Below are 22,048 nucleotides of genomic sequence, written 5' to 3'. Positions count from 1 at the left end.
TCATATGACGAAATCCTCATACACCTCAGCTAAGTAGGTCAGGATGGACAGCAATATTATCATGTGAGCGAGTGGTACTGTACATGTTTTAGGATACTTTATATCAAAAGGGGTCACTGGTAATATTAGCTTTAACATAATATTTTTCTTGCACTTTAAAATGAGGAGCGATTAATGGTATGACATGTGTTAAAGGGAGATCTAAACAATGCGTGAGGGTGAGGAAGACAATAAAAATACTTATGTTAGAGAAGTGTGCATGAGCACCCATGCTTTTGCATGCGTGTCAAGATGAGGTCTGGCAATGGTTAAGCAGTTCCTTTGTTTGAGTAGACAGGGTGGAGTGCCTCCAACACCAAGTCCAAATCATAGACACAAACACACACTGACACACACACTTTCATGCACGTGAACTATTTTCATGTCACCAGTCGAGATGTCAGAATGGAAAGATTTTGACATAAAAAAAACATTCTGCATTGAAGAATTTGTCAAAGTCCTTAAGTTTGAGTAACTTGCGTTTACTGATGGTAAATACAGATGAATTATATATTTATATTTTAAATTATATATGTAATACACAACAAAAAGGCCATTTTAAATGTTTTGTTGTGTTTTATATTAGGGATTTTTGCAAATACTTTTCCTTTCATAGTAGCGAAATATAAACAAGCTATGATGTACTTTGCTGACCACTTCAGTCATTATGGTCAACAGCCACTCACCAAACCAGTCACTAGATGGCAGACTAGACCATACTGTATGTACAGAAACAGACTGATAACCATAATCCTATTGGTCACAGCCAGAGGCTTACAAACAACAATTAAGAAACACAAGGAAATACCAGAATAATCTTTTCTTTTATTAACCCACAGGGATTGAGACAAGAGGTGCAGTTTTTATATGTATATACTGTCTTAGGGCAGTTAGAAAAAAGTGCCTGAAAGGAAATACTGTACAATCACGTTTTAAATGGCTTTCAAAGACAGACATGGGTTTGATTTGAACATTTTTTTGTCTTCTTAGTATTAATTATTTGTAGAAAAATACATAGTTTTTGATGAGCTGCTTCTGCATCGAAGAGAAGGCATAAGGTGTGCACTCGCAGATGCCCAGTTAGAAATACAAAACTAATATATATATATATATATAGGCTTTGTCATTAGTGCAAGATATAAGAGCAAAAATACCGAAACAATGTGTTATGACTGTTTATGTGCATAGTCAGTGGGTAGCAGGCAATGGTTAGACATTTTCTGAATAAACACAGGATCCAGTTGCCATGTAACCATCACAGTTTTTAACAAGGCTTTCAGACAAGCTAATTTTTTGCACCTTTTATGGAAATGTATCAGTATGTGGTTCTGGTCTCCTCTTGAACCAGAAAAGAAGATCGAAAAATACCTCAGTGTTCACATGGATTTATAAAGTCACCTAATCCAGTTCAGTATTTCAAATACAATGCAAAGATCCACAGCTGAGTGAGACTTTAGTGATGTTACGGCAGAAAGATAATTCAGTCTGGTAGTATTCAGCCATCCAGTCCCCTCCCCCTCCTCTATATGGTTAGCGTCCAGGCTGGGGGTCGTGCCCTGTGTCGCCTCCGGCTGTCGAGGAGGTTGAGATGCTGTTGTGTTGGATGGCCTGCAGATGAGACCCGGGACCTACAGGGGTAGGACTTCCTCCAGGGCTCACCCCTGCAGCTGGACACAGAGACAGCTGTCAATCAAAATCCCTGATCCCTGTGTGGATCGTCCGTTTTTTGTGCGTGCGGTCTGTGAGCGTGCAGATGAATGAAAAGCCCACTACAGCTCAGATTACAGGAAAATATCTCTTTTATTTTAACAAATACAGGTAAAAAGACAACAATAGAAAATAGCACACATGCCAATATTGCATCCATCTTTGTTCTCTGAAGCTCAACACTTAGTTTAAACATAATGGCTGCTTCCATTTAAGCCACAAGGTGCAGTTTCTCTCAATCATTTTAAGTCACATACAGGTTCAGTTATTGTTGAAGGTTAGCTTTAGCCTGCCGGAGTGCAAGATGGGCATGGTCTGCATTTTGTTGCAAGCTAGCTTCATGCAAGGCAAAACAGCCAGTGCCAGAATTTTGAATTGCACTCCAGTATTTCAAACACCATCAAGGTCCGGTTCATTAAATGAGTATGAAAAATGACGAAGAAAAATAGATTCCTTTAAGTGGAGAGTTAAGAGTGCAGTGCTTTCCCCTGATTGGCTCTCCATAGGAATAAAAGTGCATGTACCAACATGTGGAGACAGTGGGGTTAAAAGCAGAGTTTTTACTCTTTAAGTGCTGTTTAGAATGAAACAGTTTAAGGTCCCTGTGTGTGCTGAGAGGTGGTTTGTCGTAACGAGACAAAAATGTAACCATGGCGTATTCCCTTATGTGCACATACAAGGTATCTGAATATACCCTCAGTGGTGGATGGAGATGATTGGTGTCAGGCGTCTGGAAAAGCTGGTGAGATTTCTAGAGAGAGGGTGCAGGGTAGAGGGGTTTTACTCACTGGGGTACCCCTGTGCCTCTCTCTGCCGGGCGGTGACAGGACAGTCCTTGTGGGTGAGCAGAATCTGCTTCAGTTGACCCACCTCCGACCTCAACGACGTCACCTCGTTCTGGAAAGACACAGAAACACTTAGTATCCTCTTAAAAGGTGTTGAGTGTGTCTGTGAGTGTGTGTGCTTGTCAGAGCGCGTCCCACCTGTAGCTGCAGGTTCGTGTGCGTCAGCTCTTCGGCTTTCTTCTCCAGCGATGACACCCATATTTTCCTTTTCTGTCGGCAGCGTGTGGCTGCAGCCCGGTTACGTTCCAGAAACTTCTGCCTGCGCTCGTCGGGGTCATGCTCTGTCGTCCTTCTGCGTCGTCCTCCTCCTGGACCGCTGCAGCTACCACCTGCCTGAAGTGCATGCTGGGAGTGGGAGGGCTGCATCTGCTGTGCAACGGGGGATAACTGCAAACAAAAAATAAACATTTAAAAAGTAAAATAAGCAAAATAAGATCAGTTGTAGCTTTTGACATTACCGAGTTGATCAGTAAGTATAAAGTATCGCACCTGTGGTGGCACTGACAGGGGCGGGGCAGGAGGCGAGCCCTGGTGCAAGTGCGGAGGCGGTGATTGGTGAGCCGGTACATTCACGTTCCCTGACTGGTGAAGCTGGTGGCTGTGGGTGCTTCCCGGATGCTGCGGAGGTGGAGGTGGAGCATGGCATCGCTGTTGGTTGTAGGTGAGGGGTGGAGCTGGAAGCTGTGAATGATGGTGATGAGGAGGATGAGGATGGTGTTGCAGCGGAGGTGCCTGATGACGCTGCAACATCATCTCCATCATGTGACCCATTGCCGTCCCGGGGTTGTTGATGGCGACCATTCCTGGGTGGTGCTGTTGGAAATGGTGATGGCTCAGTGTCTGTTTGGACCTCTGAGTTGAGATGAAGAGATCAAAAATATATATTAAGTTATGACATAAAACATAACACATTAAATACTACGAGCCAGTGCTGGACTCAGAGACAGTGAGTTTACTTGTCATTTCTTTAAGAACGATGAAGCCTCTAGGAATGTTACAGACAACAGAACTCAACTCTCAGATATGACAAGGACCTTGTATAAGAGGACATAGGAAGCTGAATGATTACATCCATCTTTCAAATCATGCTGAGTGCATGCTGGGATATGCAGGCCTAAGAAAGTCCCCAGTTACACTAAATAGGAGCATGTTTTTGCAAGTAATTTCTAAAAGGTTCAAATTTAGTTGCTACACATTAATGGATTTTTTTTCATTATTAAATTACTATTACTGTTTATTATTGTTATTTGTTGTTAGATTCTGATTATTTTCACAGTTTTCCGCTACTGCGACCTACTAAAACACACAGTATGTACTTTCTTCATTGTCAACAACCACACAAAAAAATAAAAAATAAAAAAACTATCTGACGTGACTCAGATAGAAATTATTAAGTAATGTTTTAAAGTCGTATCCACGTTATGTTTAGTCACGTTCACTCCCTACCTCACTATCTCTGATGCATCATCTGGAGTTTCCCCAAAAACAGTGAGAGCAACCAAACAAAACACTGTTACCCTGAGTAAAATGACCGAACATATGAATAGAACTCAAAAAAATATAACAAGGTCTAGTACATTTAAATGCTGAAATGTTACATATTATATCTTCATTCACAAAATTTCTGGCTAAACTGAGAAAAAAGCTAACTTACGTCTATTTTCTCAAGTCCTTTTAGAAGTTCTTTCTTTCAAGTTTGAACATGAGGAGCAATATGAACTTTTTTTTTTACTTCAAAACATATTTTAAAAAAAGATTATCACCAGAAAGTGAAGAAACACCAGTGTTGATGTTAGAACAAAGACACCTGTGTTAATATGCTAACCAGCTAGCCCCAGCTGTCCAAGGCTTCTGTGCTCATGGTGTAAACACCAACACTCTCCTACTGTCCTAAGCTCCTAGTCAAGTCAGCTTATAGGACCTCTAGCTACACAGCTAACTGAGTTTACTAGCTAACGGCAGCTGCAGTTAGCAGCTGGCAGATACTCTGGGGATATGCTGCTGCATTTATGTTTTCAGTATGAATGCAACAAGTGGCTGATTGTACCAAACAGCACCTTTCAAGCCAGATTTACTATTTTAAGTATAAGTTGTAAAATTCAGGACAGTAATATATAACTTATTTCAAGTTATTCCCCTATTTATTGGAGAAAACTGAGAGAACACAAAACCCTGTTTCCAGAAATGTCTTATAAAACATAAATTACAAAATACACATATTTTTGTATTTACATACAAGTATTTCATTTAGATCCTCCCTCTCACTGTCACTATGTTCTTCACAGAGCTATTAAACCATGTTTGAGTTGATATACTAAAACTAAACACTGTATATGAGGAGCTCCACATTAAACGTAAATATTTTCCATCTCTGTCATACTGCATGAGTGGGTTTGACCCCCGATACCAGCTAAATTAGTAACCGCAAATAAGCTCTGAACCTACAGGCCACTCCAGGTCAAACAACTTAAATAGCCACTTCCCACAGTATCTTATACGTCTATGTAGCCAAATGTGTCAAAATTAAACTGATAACTGCTCTCAGACACAATCCAACACTCTGCCCATCACCACCATTTGTCCCAATCATCCACAACCATAAAGACAACTGCAGATAAGAGGGATAACGTGTTCCAATAAATGCTGCTGTCTGCAGCCTGATACCTTCACACTTTATCATTCCTGTGTATCATCTGACTAAACAGACTGTACAAGCTAAATTAAACCTCATCTCACCTTTCTCCTACGCTCAGCAGAGGAGAGGGAGAGGTCATGTTTAGAGCATGACATCACCCCCACCTCCCTGCCTGGCAATATTGCTATCTGTTCCCTGTTACACAATATTTCTTTAAGAGAAGAAGCAGATTTTTTCTCTCCCCCCTTCAACCATTCAGCGCCGAAAAAAAGGGAGTACATTTAGCGGGTGCCAAGGATGAGGTCACCGAGCTGTCTGCGCCAGCTTTACCAGCCAGCCAGGCTGCCAGTCAAACACACACACGCACAGCTCCACACACACTGAACAGGACGGGACACGAGTATTTCAGCTCTGTTTACTACATAGAAACACCCTGACACTGGGGCCTGTGATTACATCATGGATCGCCTCGGACTGGATGACACACCACGTTGATATTTCTGTCTGGAGGGATCAGTGAATGAAGACACGAAACTGTACATGAAACACTGAGCCACTGTCAAACGTTTACTTTTCCACTAGAGCTGAGTGAGGAGTTACGGTACAACTGAGGGATGTTAATACACTGACAGTGGAGTTGTCTTTCACACCTTGGAAATGCAAAACACAACAGCTGGCGAGAGTAAATGACAATAGAACAGAATAAAATTGGTCTGGAGAAGAAGAAGTGTATGTGTGTGTGGGTGTGAGAGAGTTTCAGATTTGAACCTGCGACCTGCGCGGCTCTGAAACCCGAAACCACTTTTCATTCGCCACTCTATATACAAGCTCTGCGCATGAAGTCATAACCTGTGAGTGCGTGTGTGTCTGCATGTGGACGCAGGGCGATTTCACAGTTTTCACTTTGAAGTTGCTTTTGATAGCACACATATATTTAACAATTCATACAACATGCCCTTAGAAAGAGGAAATGTAAAATTTACAAGGGGAGAGATTGAGAGCATGTTGACACAAGGAAAATAAAACAACCAAGAAAGCCAGAAAGAGCGTGTACATTGTGACTTCCTGTGGCAGTGTATGCGTGTGTGTGTGTGTGAGTTCACGTGTGCTGAAGTGTAAAGTTACACTCTGTTTCCTGTCCATCCTGATTAGAAGGGAATAAGCCAGAGGCAGAGTGTGGTTTGTGGATTTCATTTAAGAGAAGAGACAACAATAGTGTAATCATAAAATGTTAAAGGGAAAGTTAAACATTTTTTTGGAAATGCACTTATTTGCTTTCTGGTGCAGAGTTGGATAAGAAGTCTCTCTCATGCTGGTATGTTATATGTAATGCAAACGTGAAGCTACAGCCAACAGATGGCTAGCTTAGCTTAGCCTTAAGACAGTGGGAAACAGCTAGCCTGGCTCTAAAGTTAACAAAGTCTGCCTACATGAGTGGTTGTCAGCTGCCACCAGAAAGTTACTGCTCCTATCCAAGAAATAATCTGGCACATAATTCCTAGTGAAACTGCAAATTATCGTTTTAACACTTTGCTTTTGAACAAATTTAACAAATTAAGTATAACATGTAAATCTGTGAGCTTTAGAGGTGCTGGTAGGCGGGTTTTGTCACCTTTGGCTAGCTGTCCCCCCTTGTTTCCAGTCTTTATGCTGGGCTTCTGCTGGTAGCTTCAAGTTTACAGTACAAATACGACATTGCTATAAATCTCATCTCTTTCTCATCTCATCTCATCTACATCTCAGCCAAAAAGCAGGTAAATTCATTTCCCAAAATGTTAAACTATTTCTTTAAAGGGACAGCTCACCCCAAAAATCAAAAAATCATATTTTTCCTCCTACCTGTAGTGCTCTTTATCCATCTAAAATGTTTTGGGGTGAGTTACCGAGTCTTATGTCGTAATGTCTTCCCTCTCTGATTATAATGTGTATAATGGAGCTAGATGGCACTTGGCTTTTGGTGCTCACCATACTTCACCATATCACCGCACAGAAGGAGGCGTGCATCTACTTGTGGACGAAATGCTTGAACTCCTGCGGATTGTAAACATTAATAAACACTTGGCTGAGCTGTAACGTTACCCAGCTCTTTTTTGGCTTTGTTAGCTAGCCTCTCGTCCACGAGTAGATTATCGCTTCCTTCTGCGTGGTGATACAGAAAGAAAATAGCTCCTCCTTCAAACAGCTCACAACATGGTCTGTAGATTATCTCAAGTTACTGGGTCATGACTTCTGGAAAGAGCGTTGCTGTTGAGTAAAATACATTTTTGCCGCTTTGAGCACCACAAGTCGAGTACCATCTAGTTCCGCCATATTTGAGAGAAGACAGACATCTCAACAGCTGATATCTCCATAACTCTGCAACTTGCACCAAAACAATCTAGATGAATGAATAGCAGTACGGTTAAGAGGAAAAATACACATTTTGTATTTTTAAACTTTCCCTTTAACACTCAGCTCTAGTTTAAAAACAGTAGCGTTGGTAACAGTTTTCACAAAGCTGCAGTGTGTGTGTACACAGTCTTTGGCAAGGCATATTGTTATTCCCAGAGGAGAACGGAATAATCCAAAGACAGAGGAAGAAACTATCAGTGGTTCGAACTGACTGCTCCGTACCTGAGGCGAGGAACAGGAAGGGTTGTGTACAGGACCTGGTATACCCATTACACACGACATCTGCTTCTCTATCTGAAGGAGGGGAGAAAATTGACACAAAAATAACCTTTCAACCATGACAAGAAAAGGCTTCACCTCCGGTTTAAAGAGCTCCACACAAGGTCACATCCATTTGGAGTTTGACACTTTTCATTAATTCATTCACAAGAGTGAAGTGAATTCTTCTGTCAGCCATGAATATTTCTAACTCGCAGATCTTGACCACTTTCGGCCACTATACCTGCATCTATAAATCATAGTCCACGTGTGTCTGTATGTGCGTGAGGAACCGGTCTCCCATACTTACGGGCATGTGCTGAGCAGATGCCCCTTGCATGGCGGGGTCTGGCAGGGTGCCAGGTAAGGAGGCTGGCAGCGGTTGTCTGTGTCTGTTCCTCATGTGGAGGAGGGAGGACAGCGGCCCGGGAACCGGCCTGTGGTCAGCCACAAAGAGAGAGAGAGGGGCGAGTCATGCCAGAGAGCTATCCACAGCTACAGTTTCACTAATCCGAGTTCAGAGAGAGGTGCAAGTTGCAACATTTATAGCTGGGTCTTAATGGCAGATCGAGGTGAGACTGAGATGGATGGACATGGTTAAAAAAGGTCAATGTGGAAACCAGGGATGGATAAACAGATGACATAGGTCAAACAGGTGAAAGAAGAGGGATAACTGACTTGATCTGTCACTTTAAATTTGCCCAAAATTTGAAGAACACCCAATGCAGTTTCTGAGTTACCCCACGAGGTTACGTGTCTCGAGGATTTCTGCCACAGAATTCTTTGTTTCGGGTGCTCAAAGCATGAAAAACAATGTAAGCTTTGCGTATTTTCAGAAACTATGTCCTATGATAATCCACAAATCTCAACGTGAACAGTTCTGTCTAACAAAAATATTCCCTATGAAAACTATTGTTCTTTGGATAATCCAGAATAACAGGGACATTGTTTTTAGAAAGAGTCGTTTCCAACTCAACGTTCTTTTCACCTCTGTTGTTCTGAGGTGAAGGCCGTGTTGCCAGGTTTGGTGGTTTACCTCCCAAATGGACTTCTTTTTATTTGATTGGTTGAGTAAGAAGTACTTTTTTTCAATTTGGTGTGCTTGAATCTGGATTATTTTCTTTCCCATTCGAATTATTTTTCATTCAGATAAATCTGTTCTATCTGATTAATGTGACAAAATATATTATTTTTAACTATTGTACGTGTGGTTTTGGTTTGTCTGAATTTATACTATGAGAGCTGAATACCGAAGGCCTGTCTTAAGAAACCGAATGCTTAATTTTTCTTATCACCTTCCTATTACGCAACAAAATTTAAGGTTAAGGTGAGATGAAGTGATTAATGTTGTCTGGATGTAGGTATTTTTGCGACTAGGGCAAAACATTTGCACCATCCACCAGCCAAATGCTGGCTGCAAGTGGCTGATATTTTATTCATTTATTTAACCTTTTTTTTTTTTTTTCATGAATGTTCCCATTGAGATTCAAAATCTCCTGGTCAAGACAGCAGCATACAATTTCACATAAAGGAACAAACAAAAGGCTTTGAACAAACAGCAAAGACAACTTAAAGATCACTGGATGTAAAAGTTCATTTTGCACCTTGTACGCAAACCAAACTGTGTGTGTATATGTGTGTGCCTGTTATTAAAAAAATTGCATTACGCACCACTGGAGAAAAAAAGGAGAAGAAAGGCAGGTTTGAGGTTCTTTTTGGGCTGTTTGGTGTCAGTCAAATCTGGCAACACTGGGTGGAGGATGTGTGAAATGTGGGCACATAAAACCAAAGCTACAAACCACTAGAAGCAAGTGAGAAAAAATGCTGTTTTATAATGTGGGTCGACAAACACTTCAAATCTGGACAAAAGAACCAGCTGAATTAAAAATAGATAAATAAAAATGTTATTGTATGTGACCAAAAAGGCATAAACAGAGGTGTGAAGTGAAGCAATGACAATGGAAACTATGATGAGGTGACAAAAGAAAAATAAACATAATTTTTGAGGAAAAAGCGACAGACTGAGAGGCAGCAGAGAAGCTCAGGGATCACAGCGGGGGACGTGGAGACCCGGGGTGCCATGTGCTGACCTAACCGCTCTGGCTCTCGTCCAATCGGACAGCGTGGGCCTCCGTGACCACGCTGAGGTCATCGGCAATGATGTCATCACTGAATCTGGGGTATGCGGCCCGACAAAGTACAGACAACAAAGTACAGGCAAACCAAAACAGCATTTCCTAACGTAACCACAACAAGTTCTGCCGGGCCCACAGCCAGACACTCAGAGACCAGGTCGCTATGGAAATCGGTGATAAACATGAGGGGAAACAGTCAGACACTCGATCCACGTTGTTAATGTAGCAACACTTAGCTGGTTTCACTGACCAACATGCTGTCTGGATTCAGCTGGCGCTGATTTACTGTACCATAACTGACTGTCAGCTCTCTCTCCTCTGACCCGTCATGTCCTATCAGGTCCTGGACAGATGTTCGGAGCCTATTATGTCACTGAACTTATTTGTACCTTGAGTCATCTAAACAACATCAGAGATTTGATAGATGCTTTGTTTGTCTTCAATATGTGTTGCGATCATAAGTCAGTTATAGGTCTGTTGACGGATGGTAAGAAGGCTTTCATTTTTTAAGACTGGGAATGAGAGAATGGTTATACAAAATATATATATGAGGTGTACTGGTGACCTGGGGTGTTAAGGAACTTTGTCCACTGGTTTGAGACCTTTGCTGGATGTCTATCTCTAACCTCACCTTATTTCCTGTCTGTCTCTATTGTCTACTCTCCAATAAAGGCATAAAATAGTACACAAAATAATAAAGAAAAAACTTTTCTGAAACAAAAATACAGTGTGCTAACATTTAAAAATTTGCAGATGAAATGTTTCAAACAGTTAAAATCCTGAAGAAAGTTTTACATTTGGCGATAGAAGCTGAAAAGGCAGAAGAAAACAGAGGAAGTTGATGTGCTAATTTGTGTGTTTGAGCAAAAATATGTTTGATAAGATTTCATTAAAGCAAAAACTGTCTCATCCTGTTTTTGTTTAGGTTGTATTCTATTTTGGATGATGTTTTATATAAAAATAAAGAATATATTCATGTTTATGATTTAGGACTGTTGATACCAATATCAATACTGGAAATGCTGCCGATAAGGCCTAAAATACTAGAATCAGTATCGGTATAAACAACCCTAATGATAAGCATGAATAAATTCTTTATTTTTATACAAAATTGATTTCTTTCTGCACAAGTAGTCCAACATTCATAGTCGACTAGCAACTTCAAACTTCAAACACATCCTTAACTTACTAGTATATCCATACAGGGTAAGTAGTATACAGTTGCTTAAAAAAATAATCATATCATATCTATCATTAACTATCATAATCCAGTCACAGACATGCAGCCATTGGTGATCTTGCTTAAAATTTCAGATATTTCCAGTTGGAAAATGTGCACATTTCGGACAAAAACTGTGAAATATATAAATGTTGCAAACGTGTTCTACACTTCTACAAAGTGTTTATTCTTACAGTTTAAAAACCTGCTCGTATTATCGTTAACAGTGCTACTATTTTCATTGCCTAAAGTCATGTGGAATAAATAATAAATTCGACATGACTAAAATAGAAAAAAAAATTGTCAACAAACAGAAAGCTGCAAGTACAACTGGTGTGAAATATTTCATTACACCCACAGTTTATCTAAAGGACATAAACCCAAATCCGAAGCTGAAATGTCAGGAAGAGAAAGAGCAGCTGTTGGTCAGATGAAAGACAGGAACTCCTCTAATCTAACTGGCTGATAACCAGGGAGCCGTGGAAGCTGCACGGGCGCTGAGAGACTCCAGTCTGGTTCTGGGTCCTAACAGACATAACAGAGGCAGTGTTTGGGTGGCAGGGTGGGTAGTGTCAGTGGGTTTGAGTGGGTGTTGTGCATCTCTTTTGCGACGACTTTGTTCTCTCAGCAAATTGAAGTTAGATTTTTCCTCCTGCTTTCTCTCAGTTCATTAGTGCAGTGATAAATTATGCAGGGGGAAATGCCAGTCTGTGCGAGACAGAATGAGTTATAATACCTCCGAAACCGGATGGGCGAGACAGGGTAGAGGAGAGGAAGACAGAGTGAGAAAAGACAACATTAAAAGGAAATTTGTGTGCGATGAAGAGAATAAGCATCACTGTATGTATACATTCGGATGGCTTTTGGTGTGTTTATATACAGCCATGACTGTACTCACCCTGAGTGTGTGAGCATGGAAGGAGCCTGTGTGATGACTGAACCAGACTGGGAGGAGGACAGAGCTTGCTGGGCAGCCAGGCTGCAGCTGGAGGCCATCATGGTGCCATGAGACTGGGGATGCTGCAGCGGATGGGTCTGAGGATGGTGCAGCGGTGGCTGGGGGTGTGGGTGCTGGAGCTGAAGCTGGGGTTTGAGCTGGTTCATACAGGATGGCCCATTATGAGAAAGCGTCTGAGGGGGAGAAGTGGGTGGACAATCAGCTGGGATCACTTAACACTGCTGTCAGTCAGTTAGGGATGTAACTAAGTACATTTACTCAAGTATTACACTTAGGTCCAATTTTGAGATACTTAACTTTAGTCTTTTCTTTTCGAACCACTTTATACTTTCTAATCCACTACATCTCGTGGGGAAATATTATACATTTTACTTCACTACACTACATTTATCTGATAGCTTTGTGTTATTAGTTGCATTAGAAATTAAGATTTTAAACACAAAACATATGAAGAGTTTTTAAAATTGTGATGTTTTGTTATAAAATGTACTGGCTACTAGGGATGCAAATTTTCAGCAATTTCTTTAAAAGATAGTCGGCTGCTGTAACAATCAATTATTGGTTAATCATTACAAATATATTAACTATGTTGGATATTTTAAATTAGAAAAAACATTTCAACCTCTGACTTGATCTCTGTTTGGTGATAACCACAGTAGGCTACATTGGGAGTTAAAATAAACAGCACCTCCATATTGAGGGGGCTAAATGGCATCAAACATCAGTTTGTATAAAATGTATTTTTGTGTTTTATAAATTAAAAATGACTTCTGTTTTGATTAAATGCATTTTCACATACCAGCATTGTATTTTATTTTTGATAAATTTAATAACCAAGTATTTGTATTTGTAACAACATACATTTATATGTGTTTGTGCCCATCTCTGACTGTCAGTTAATTCATTTGTAATCAGTGAAATTCTTAACACAGATTAATCAATTAATCATTAACATTCTTACTAGCAACTATTTTAAGTCATTTTCACGTGAAAACATTTCATGGTTCCAGCTTCTCAAATCTGCTGATTTTTCTTTTTAATTTTTTTAAATAATTTTAATGTATTTTTTTCATAATTTTTAGGTTATGACTGTTGGTTTGACAAGATAAACGTTTCATTATTTTCAGACTTTTTACAAAGCAAACACTCGACTAATGGCATTAATCAACTTGATTTTTTTTTACATTAATACATGCGTAAAAATAATCTAATGATATAATATATAAACGTTTAATCATCACAGAGATCATTTTTCTGCTTTGAGTACCTTTATTATGTGTATATTTTCCTGATTATATTCACATACTTTTACCTAAAGTGGCAACAGACAACTTTTCCACCCTAGTGTTTCCAAGTGGTACTATTGTTGGATGTGCTGTTGCCACAGTTAACAACAACAACACAGGACAAAACGTGAGTTTGTTTAGTAATTTAGTCTGTAATAAAAATAGATCACCTGTTAACCTTCCTTTCCCCAAAATTGTACAGTGATATCAGTGTTTATAAGGAACCGATGTAAACGCAGATAGTTTCATTATCCTACATCCATTACATTGTGCAATCAACATTAACTTGTTTTAGTACTTTTATTTAAGTTATGGATCTGAATACTTCTTCCATCACTGGTGTTCAGTGATCTGAGGTGATTTTCATGTGTGTGTGCACTCATGCATGCATTTGTTTAGGTGTGTGTGTGTGTCTGCGTGTGCATTTGATGTCTAGCTGTTTAATTTACAGGGGAGAATGTGATCGCCTGGTGTGTCTTTCCTTGCAGCAGGTCAGATATCTGAAGCCGTCTAATTGGGTCCGACTACATTAATCTCCATCACATTCAAGTGTCACTCAAAAAGCTCAGAGGAAAAAACACACCTATCAGCAATACTGCACGTGTCGGGTTGTGTCTTGATTTATGCTTTTTATCCTTCTTTGGTGAAAAGACAAAGAAATTCTTCTTTATTTTCAATTCACCTGTTTGCTCTTTTCCTCTTCTTGTGCTTGAAGAAACTCCTCCTCTATCTCTTTGAACAGACCAACCTCTTCACAGTTCTGCAAAAATCGGGTTGGCGTCGGAGTCTGGTCTGGAAACATCACATACAAATACACACACACACAAAAAGGGAAGACATGTTTAAGGCACAGACAGGCTTATTTGCTTTCTAAGTCGCCCGAGTTGTAATGCTGAGTCTCCTCTCAGCCGTGCTCTCTGTCTCTCTCTGTGATAACATCAGTCTGTCTCTCTGAGCCGTCTAAACATGCAGGGGTCAAAGGTCAGCCGGGCTCTTTGTTTTGACATGAGATTTCCTGCAGGAGGCGTGACAGGCTGCAGAGACAGAGACACAGAGACGCAGAGAGAGAGAGACGCAGAGGGAGAGTCTGGAGAGGTTAGATGTCACACTGATGTTTACGTCCAGACACACAGCTGTTGCTATGGTTACAGACTGTCACGTGAAACTGTTCTGATGGCGAGTCTGGATCAAGGTGGTGCTGTCGAAAAAATACTCAGCCACTATCATGCAGTTATCCAGCATCCTTCATTAGCATCATAGAGGCTTTTACGTTTATAACAATAAAGCTGTGAGGTACAACTGGATTAGGACACTGAAGCAAAAACATGTCTCAAAGCTGGCTACAAGATCGCTTGTTTCGCCTTCAAATAGCTGCAAATCTGTTTTATTTAAAGTCTCAGAGGAGTTAAGAACCACAGCATTAATAATTTGTAGTTGCATGCGGTGCACTTAAGGGTAAGATTGAGGGTTTTGAAAGCCATTTTTTTGTCTTATTCTTATTTTTGTGATTGCAAAAATGATGCAAAGAAGCATTTATACCATCATGGGACACAAAGTCTCCTCTAAATCCCGTGATAATTTGATTCTCTTTGGGTTAGCAGCTCTTTGAGCTGGTTGACCCATTTTCTATCCACTTGAAAGAAGGGGAAGAAGATGAGGAATTTATAAAACCGGGTGCAGTTTTTATGTTACTGTGTAATCGAGTGGAAGTGATTCATCTATTTACTGGCTATCGATCGACAAATTTGGAATTATTTTTCAATTTCAATTTCAATTGTTTGCGTTATTTTTCAAGCAAAAATGCAAAAGATTCACTTGTTCCAGCTTGTCAAATGTGATTATTCGCTGCTTTTCTCTGTATTTCATGATTGTAACCTTTTTCATTTTATTTATTTATGACTACTTCTGACAAAACAGTTATTCGATTGTTCAAGAAAGTAATCGAAACATGAATGGGTAGTGGAAATTCTGGCTGGTTGCGGCCCTACTGTACTATATTTACATACATTACATACTGTACATACTTACATACAATAAGCCACTGTTCAGTAATGAATTGCACTGACTGTCCTTCTGACACTACGATTATCCAGCAAACTAATATACTGTTACATTCACATCCTGGTGCACAAAATGGTGTAGTAAAGTCCTCCTTACATCAATTCTCCCACTATATTGTCTCCTACACCTAACTGCACTCCTGTCCCAAAATCCAAATAAAGAGTAAAATATTTAAGTTGTGTATTTTTAAATCAATGTGGGCCTTCACTGATGACATTTACCAGTTTGTTTGCTCTAATCTGATGGAGTACACTCACTGTACATGTTGCAACATGAGCCTCTCTGTTTCACAGCGCAGACTATCTGAGGGAAGGAAGCCTGTATCGAGCTTATCTGATTTCATACTGTATAACGTAGCGTCATCATTTTTTCATCAAGCGCTGATCCTGAAAGGAGGTCACCACACACACACACACACACACACACACACACACACTAAACACACACACTGTAACATATAGCATGTCTAAGTAGGGAAAGAAAGAGGAGGGATTTTATGGTGAGCTAAGGGGCAAAAACTGCTAATTAAGAGTAAAACATCCCCAGGGGAATGGAGAAACCACATACTGTACACAAACATCACATTACAATGCTCTGCTTCATATTAAATCAGAGTGAGAATTGTCAGGTTTTTGTTTTTCTTTACATTTGTGCTCCCTCACCTGTGAAAGCCGTATCCGCCTTGATGGAAGAGAACTTGAGGGTCATCTCATGCTTGTGTCTGTGGATGATCAGATGCTCCTCTAACTGGAAGCGCTGCAGCACAACGACAGTGAGAAAGACATTAAGGGATGTGTGCAGCTGTACGACACGACACATGGAATGAGATGTTTAGTTAAATTAGCTGGTACCTCTTATAGTTGCCTAATTAGAACCTTTTTTTGTTGAATATTATATCACTCCAGGTGAAAAGGGAATGAAAGGGACTGTTTGTAATGTATACAATGTATAGATATTTTAAAAAACCTCTTTGGAGCTGTAAAAATCAATCAGTGAATCAATTAGTTGTTTACTATCAATTCAGTCAGCAACTATTCTGATAATTGATTAATCGGTTTGAGTCATTTTTTAAGAAGAAAAGACAAAATTCTCTGATTCCAGCTTCTTAAATGTAAAGATTTTCTATTTTCTTTACTCTTCTGACAGTAAACTGAATATCTTTGGGTTGTGGACTAAACAAGACAGTTGAGGACATCATCTTGGGTTTTGGGAAACACTTATCGACATTTCTGACTATTTTCTGGCATTTTATGGATCAAACAACTAATCAATTAATCGAGAGAGTAATTGAAAAATGAATTGACAATGAAAATAATCATTAGATTCAGCCCTAAACCTCTTTATCTTTTCATTTTATCCCTTGGATCCTTTTCATTTTATCCTTTGGATTTCTTTTTCAGATTCTTATTTCTACTTTTATTCCATTTATAATTCTTTATGACACATCAGTCTTGAGGGTATGCCACCGTGCATTTCATCTAAAAAATAAAATGTTAAATTTGGTGAATCCTATAATTATCAGCCAGGAAATATATTGCATCCACTCTCTTTTCTACCAGTATAAAAAGACCAAGGCTACATGTTGTTCAGTTATACTTTCCACAGTTAATAACCATGTAGGGGACTTTTCTGCTATGTTAAATTATTTTTATTTCACTTATAATATAGTTTTTTTTATTCTGTCAGGATTTATAATCTAGTTTGATAATGATAATCATCTATTTGCCTGCAGAACAATGTATTGCTATTATATCGTTATCGTGGTATGAGAATATATACCGCCTTAGATTCTGAATATCAGTTTTATAAGCATTGTCTTGTCCTGGTTTTAAAGGCTGCTTTACAGTAAAGCAATGTCTTTTTCTGAACTTAAGAGATTGTTCTACTTATTCTAATTCTTGCTCTTACTTTAGTCATTACATCCACATTGCTGATGATTATTTAAAGGTGCACTATGTAGTTTTGGGGAAGAAATTTTAATCCCAAAAGAAAAATCTTCATTGATTGATTTTGAAGACTTAATAAAGTGAATAAACAAACTGTCCTGAAAGGACAACACAATTTCATACTGTTTTACTTTGTTTGTATTTGGCGGACCCTGCCACCTTTCTAGCTTCAAACAGTGTTCTAGGGGCCTTGATTATTCAATTAGCCTATAGACACACTGTATATTTATCAGATAAATACTTCTGAGTTAGTATTATTACCTTATTAATGTTGTAAATATTATACTTGTGGGATTTGAATTTATTTTCCAAAACCACAGAGTGCACCTTTAAAAGAAATCTCATTGTGTTGAAGAAAGTACCAGTAGTCACCCCTGTAACATTGTCGCAATGTTGATATCAAGGTATTTGGTCAAAAATATTGTGATATTTGGTTTCGTTGCTCACTCGTAGCACTTATGAAGAGCTTGTGAGGAGATTTCAAAGTATCAAGATAGATAATGTATTGCAATATAGCCTAAAATATTGCATTATTATTTTGAGGCCACATCACCCAGCCCTGAGATGTAACACACACATATTGTATCCAACTGACCTGAGAGCAGCCCGGGGCGCCGCACACATAAGGCCTGTCCTGTTTGTCATTCATGTCATACACAAGCCTGCAACACAGAAGAAGCAAGAACAACACATTAACCTGCAGCCTCATCATGCTGTATGTAGGGAAGTCTTTCTTTGGTCACAGTTACTGTGCAATGATATCATTCAGCAGGTAGCCAGCAGTTCTCTGTTCTATATTTTTATTTTCACAGAGACAATGCCCTCAGATACACTTATTTTCCTATTATCATGCCTTTATTAGCGGTGTGTAATGAGGTAGATGCCACAGATGATGGATGTTTCACCCTGAGACACAACATTATCTCGAGGAAAATGATCCCTTTGGTGCCAGCGGGAGCGCAGCAGTCATGGCTTCTGACAGCACCGCTATACAACTGCAGGCAGTTGTTTTATTAGGACAAGTGCTATAATACAAGCTGTTTGTGCGTTTCTCTAACTGGTTACTACACATTACTGAAAACATGCCAGCACCAGAAGGGCATCGAGATCTTACAGAGTCAGGATCATCACTCTTTTAGTCGTTGTTATGTAGCGAAGTGTAGTGTGATTGTTTCAGGCTACAATTAGGCTTTCATCTGGGCATCAGTTAATAATACGAGGGTGATGAGAGGATGCATGCTTTCCATGCATAACATAAAGTCATCATGAGGTAAAAATATCAACACAAACACAGAACAGAGCACACATGCGGCGCTAACCCAGGCTTGACCCACTCAGATCCTCACTGGAGATATTAAGCCAGTGATGGGGAGTAATTAGGACTAATTTGAAGTGAGAGCAAAGGAAGAAGCCTTCAACTCCCTGACCTCGGGCATTCCTCTGAGCGGAGTGTCACCAAAACAAGATTCACACACTTGTAGAGAGGACGCAGAGGTCAACAGTGTGACCCTGCCTTGACTTTTCATCCACTGACAACTGCCCAGAGGAGGAAGTGATCGAGAATTGATAAAGGAGGATGACAACACTTATTCACAGGTACACAAACACACACACACAAACACACACACACTCTTTGAAACTTTGCGTGAGAGGAAAGCGCTGAGAAGATGCTAAAGTGGGTCCTGATGTTATGGGAAAGAGTGAGAGCGAGGGGAGAGAGAGGGAGAGGGCAAAAGTACACGCTTCCATAAGAAATGGAAAGTGTGTGCGGGGTGGAGTTGGGGGGGGTGGAGAGTGACATCAAGGTGATGGAGAGGGGAATGGAAAGGGCAAGTGGCAGTGAGAGAGAGAGGGAGAGACAGAGAGAAGGAGGGAGGAGGACACAATGGAAGAGAGGAGGAATGAGAGTGGGAGGCGGCAGAGGGAGGGAGGGCTGCACTGTATAGGCCTACTCCTCCTGACAGGTTTGAACCTGCCTCGGCCCCCATTTTCCAACCCCTGGCAAGCAGAGGTGACTTCATAGGTGTGTGTGAGAGTGTGTGTGTGTGTGTGTGTGTGTGTGTGTGTTTGTGTGCTAGGAAAAGGGAATGAGCAAGCGAACAAGTGTCCACAACACTACAATTAAAGACAGATAGAGGGATGTAGTTCACAAAAATCAGCTGAACAAAGATATAAAAGTTTGATAGTTTTATATTTTTTGTGTGTAAGTGCAATGTACAGTGTGTAGCATTTGCAGTATGATTGACAGTGGCGGTATAAAGTGATATTTCAGAGATAAATTAGATAATTTAAAGACTGCCATCATTATCTTCAACAGTTTTTTTTGTTTTTTTTGTACCTCTGTCCTCCTTTCAGTTGTACGAGATGAGCAGAGTCAGCACTTTTCCAGCAAAACCGTCTGTCAGAGCGGTTACATCAATGCAGAGTGACGTCATCCTTAATACATAAATCCAACAACAGCGCGGACAACATGTTGCCAATTCAACACGGATTAATATCTTTGTGGCGACCGAATTAGAAGACTTTTTCCCGCTTTCTTCTCTGTCTGCTCGACACTTTATACCGCAGCAGAAGTCGAGTGACACAAAACACGCAGAACTTTAAATTAAAGAGAGAAAAAAACAACCCAAGTTCAGCTTTTAAAAACGAGCCGACTTCAGCTACTCACTACTCCTCAAAGTTGCCATGTTTGATGGATGAATGTCAACAAAACGCCGCACCGCTCGCGCCGGCTCCGGGGCTCATTCAGCTCAAATGAGGCAGCGGTTCCGACCAGAAAAACTCCTCCGTCAGCGTCTCTGTGTGTCGCAAAAAAACACGCCGGTGCGTATCCTGTCCTTTACCGCTCCGGAGAACAACCTGTTCAACTCATAAACAAGCCCGGCACAGCTGTATGAAGAGTGCTGTCACACCCCCCAAATAGACGCTCTCGCTCAGCCCGTCCGCCGTGTGATGAGACTTCACCGGGACAGCTAGCCATACAAAAAAAAAAAAAACTTCCCCCGTTAACTTTTCCAGCAGCGTGAAATAAATAAAATAACAGCGTGTGGGACACTGTGGTTAGCGTCGGTAAGCGTAAAGTTTTTTGTGAATGAAAGTAAATTGCGGAGGCTTACCTACAAGTAGAGAGGGACGAGCGGCGCTCCAGAGAGGAACCACGTTGGACTGGAGCGGGATTACAATACGATCTATTTACAGAAGCATTACATCACCCTCCCGGTGACGTCACGTGGGATTCCTGAACTTCTAAATCATTGCGGTCCCGTACGGAGAGAGGGGTTGAGAAGGGGGGGGGGGGCGGGGTTATGACACCGGCCGGTAGGAGATGAAACGGACGGGACAGCGACATGGTGGAGGTGGAGGTGGAGGTGGACCAGGACCAGTACCAGGACAGACGAGCAGAGTCAGACACACCAACCGCAACGTGACGGGACACGGGGCAGACCGGGTGGGCGGATGAAACCCAGGGTTTTTTTCCCCCCTCTCTCTCCCCACTTTCAGTGTCTGACTGTAAACGGGACGTCCCAGCGTCTGAATCGAGCCTGTATGCGTCAAAATGAGCAATAGCCCCCGAGGTTTTTTTTCTTTTTTTCAAAACTTTACACAGGGTGTTGATGTAGTTATATTATTCTTGGAGTAAAAGTGGTAGCCTGTTGTGAAACATAAACAAGCAATCTGGTGTGTAGAAAATAGGCCATGCTTTGTCCCAAACTGATCCTGATAAAAGAAACTCAGAACATGAAAATGTTACTGCTACTGGTAATGCTAGAATGCAAATAATAATAATAATAATAATAATAATAATAATAATAATAATAACGTATCATTATTGCTATTAAATATTCATGTATTATTAATAATAAATAGCTCAATTAGCCCTCTCTTTTAATCTCTGATGACCCCAAAAATTGTTTTGCCCACCTACCTCAAAACTGATTATTTATCTCATTGCGATCAAGATGTAACACTAAAACATTCATTTACCTACAAATTATATAAGAAATATTTACAGTTTAAAATGCACACCGTTCTTTAATATAATTATTTTTTATATATATTTCTATATACGTATAGGCCTACATATCATCCATCGTTGTGACTGAAATGTCCTGCACGCTGTAGGCCTCTACAATCATATACTGTGCATAACGTCATGTATATAAATTAATATACTAATTTAGCCATTTAATATTAAATCTGTTATTTGTGTTTGTTTACAATTTACAGAAACATTTTGTATATAGACACTGTGTTATTAATCATTGTTGCTTTTTCATATAGCCTATATGTATATATACACCTACTTTTTATTTTAACCTATTTTATGGATGTAATATTTCCATGTTCATTTACAGTTATCCTTATCAGCTTTGGCATCTTGTTTTTAGCTGTATGTCTACTTCTTCCTAGATACTTCTTGGATCTGTTTTTTAGGAACATTGAGAGCAATTTAAAAACCAGAGTCAAATTACTTGTGCGCTAATATAGCTGATTCTGACCTCTTTTTCAAAAGAAACCTGAGAATTAAAAAAAACAAACATTTATTATTAGACGACCAAGCAACTAGC

General features: G+C 40.0%; 1 protein-coding gene across 4 annotated transcripts; it reads right to left on the bottom strand.

Annotated features, from left to right (window-relative positions):
- Positions 1–852: 852 nt before the first annotated feature.
- Positions 853–20,748, bottom strand: LOC311272626 (cyclic AMP-responsive element-binding protein 5-like). 4 transcript variants are annotated; one of them, XM_084379170.1, is made up of 11 exons: positions 20,597–20,748; positions 18,076–18,142; positions 16,197–16,290; positions 14,156–14,265; positions 12,128–12,360; positions 8,186–8,312; positions 7,840–7,911; positions 3,081–3,443; positions 2,730–2,978; positions 2,535–2,643; positions 853–1,706 (listed from the first exon to the last, which is right to left on the bottom strand). In XM_084379170.1, the coding sequence occupies exons 2-11, from the start codon at positions 18,127–18,129 to the stop codon at positions 1,570–1,572; spliced, it is 1,548 nt and encodes a 515-aa protein (XP_084235296.1). In that variant the 5' UTR covers positions 18,130–18,142; positions 20,597–20,748; the 3' UTR covers positions 853–1,569. The 4 variants fall into 4 exon arrangements, with proteins under 4 accessions (XP_084235296.1, XP_084235299.1, XP_084235298.1 ...); XM_084379173.1 differs by having other exon boundaries at positions 853–1,700; XM_084379172.1 differs by having other exon boundaries at positions 20,601–20,611.
- Between the last annotated feature and the right edge of the window lie 1,300 nt (positions 20,749–22,048).

Source organism: Pagrus pagrus, assembly GCF_965226575.1.
Source record: "Pagrus pagrus genome assembly, chromosome: 17".
NCBI classification, from domain to species: domain Eukaryota; kingdom Metazoa; phylum Chordata; class Actinopteri; order Spariformes; family Sparidae; genus Pagrus; species Pagrus pagrus.
Note: the sequence above shows the minus strand (reverse complement) of the source record. Positions and strands in the feature narration are given on the sequence as shown.

Bases quoted from the DNA above. Each gene is read 5' to 3' on its own strand.
- LOC311272626 (XM_084379170.1), bottom strand. From the start codon at position 18,129: ATGAATGACAAACAGGACAGGCCTTATGTGTGCGGCGCCCCGGGCTGC. The intron at 16,291-18,075 runs GTCAGTTGGATA...GTTGTGCTGCAG, and splicing joins GCGCCCCGGGCTGCTCTCAG to CGCTTCCAGTTAGAGGAGCA. The intron at 7,912-8,185 runs GTAAGTATGGGA...CCCCTCCTTCAG, and splicing joins CATCTGCTCAGCACATGCCC to ATAGAGAAGCAGATGTCGTG.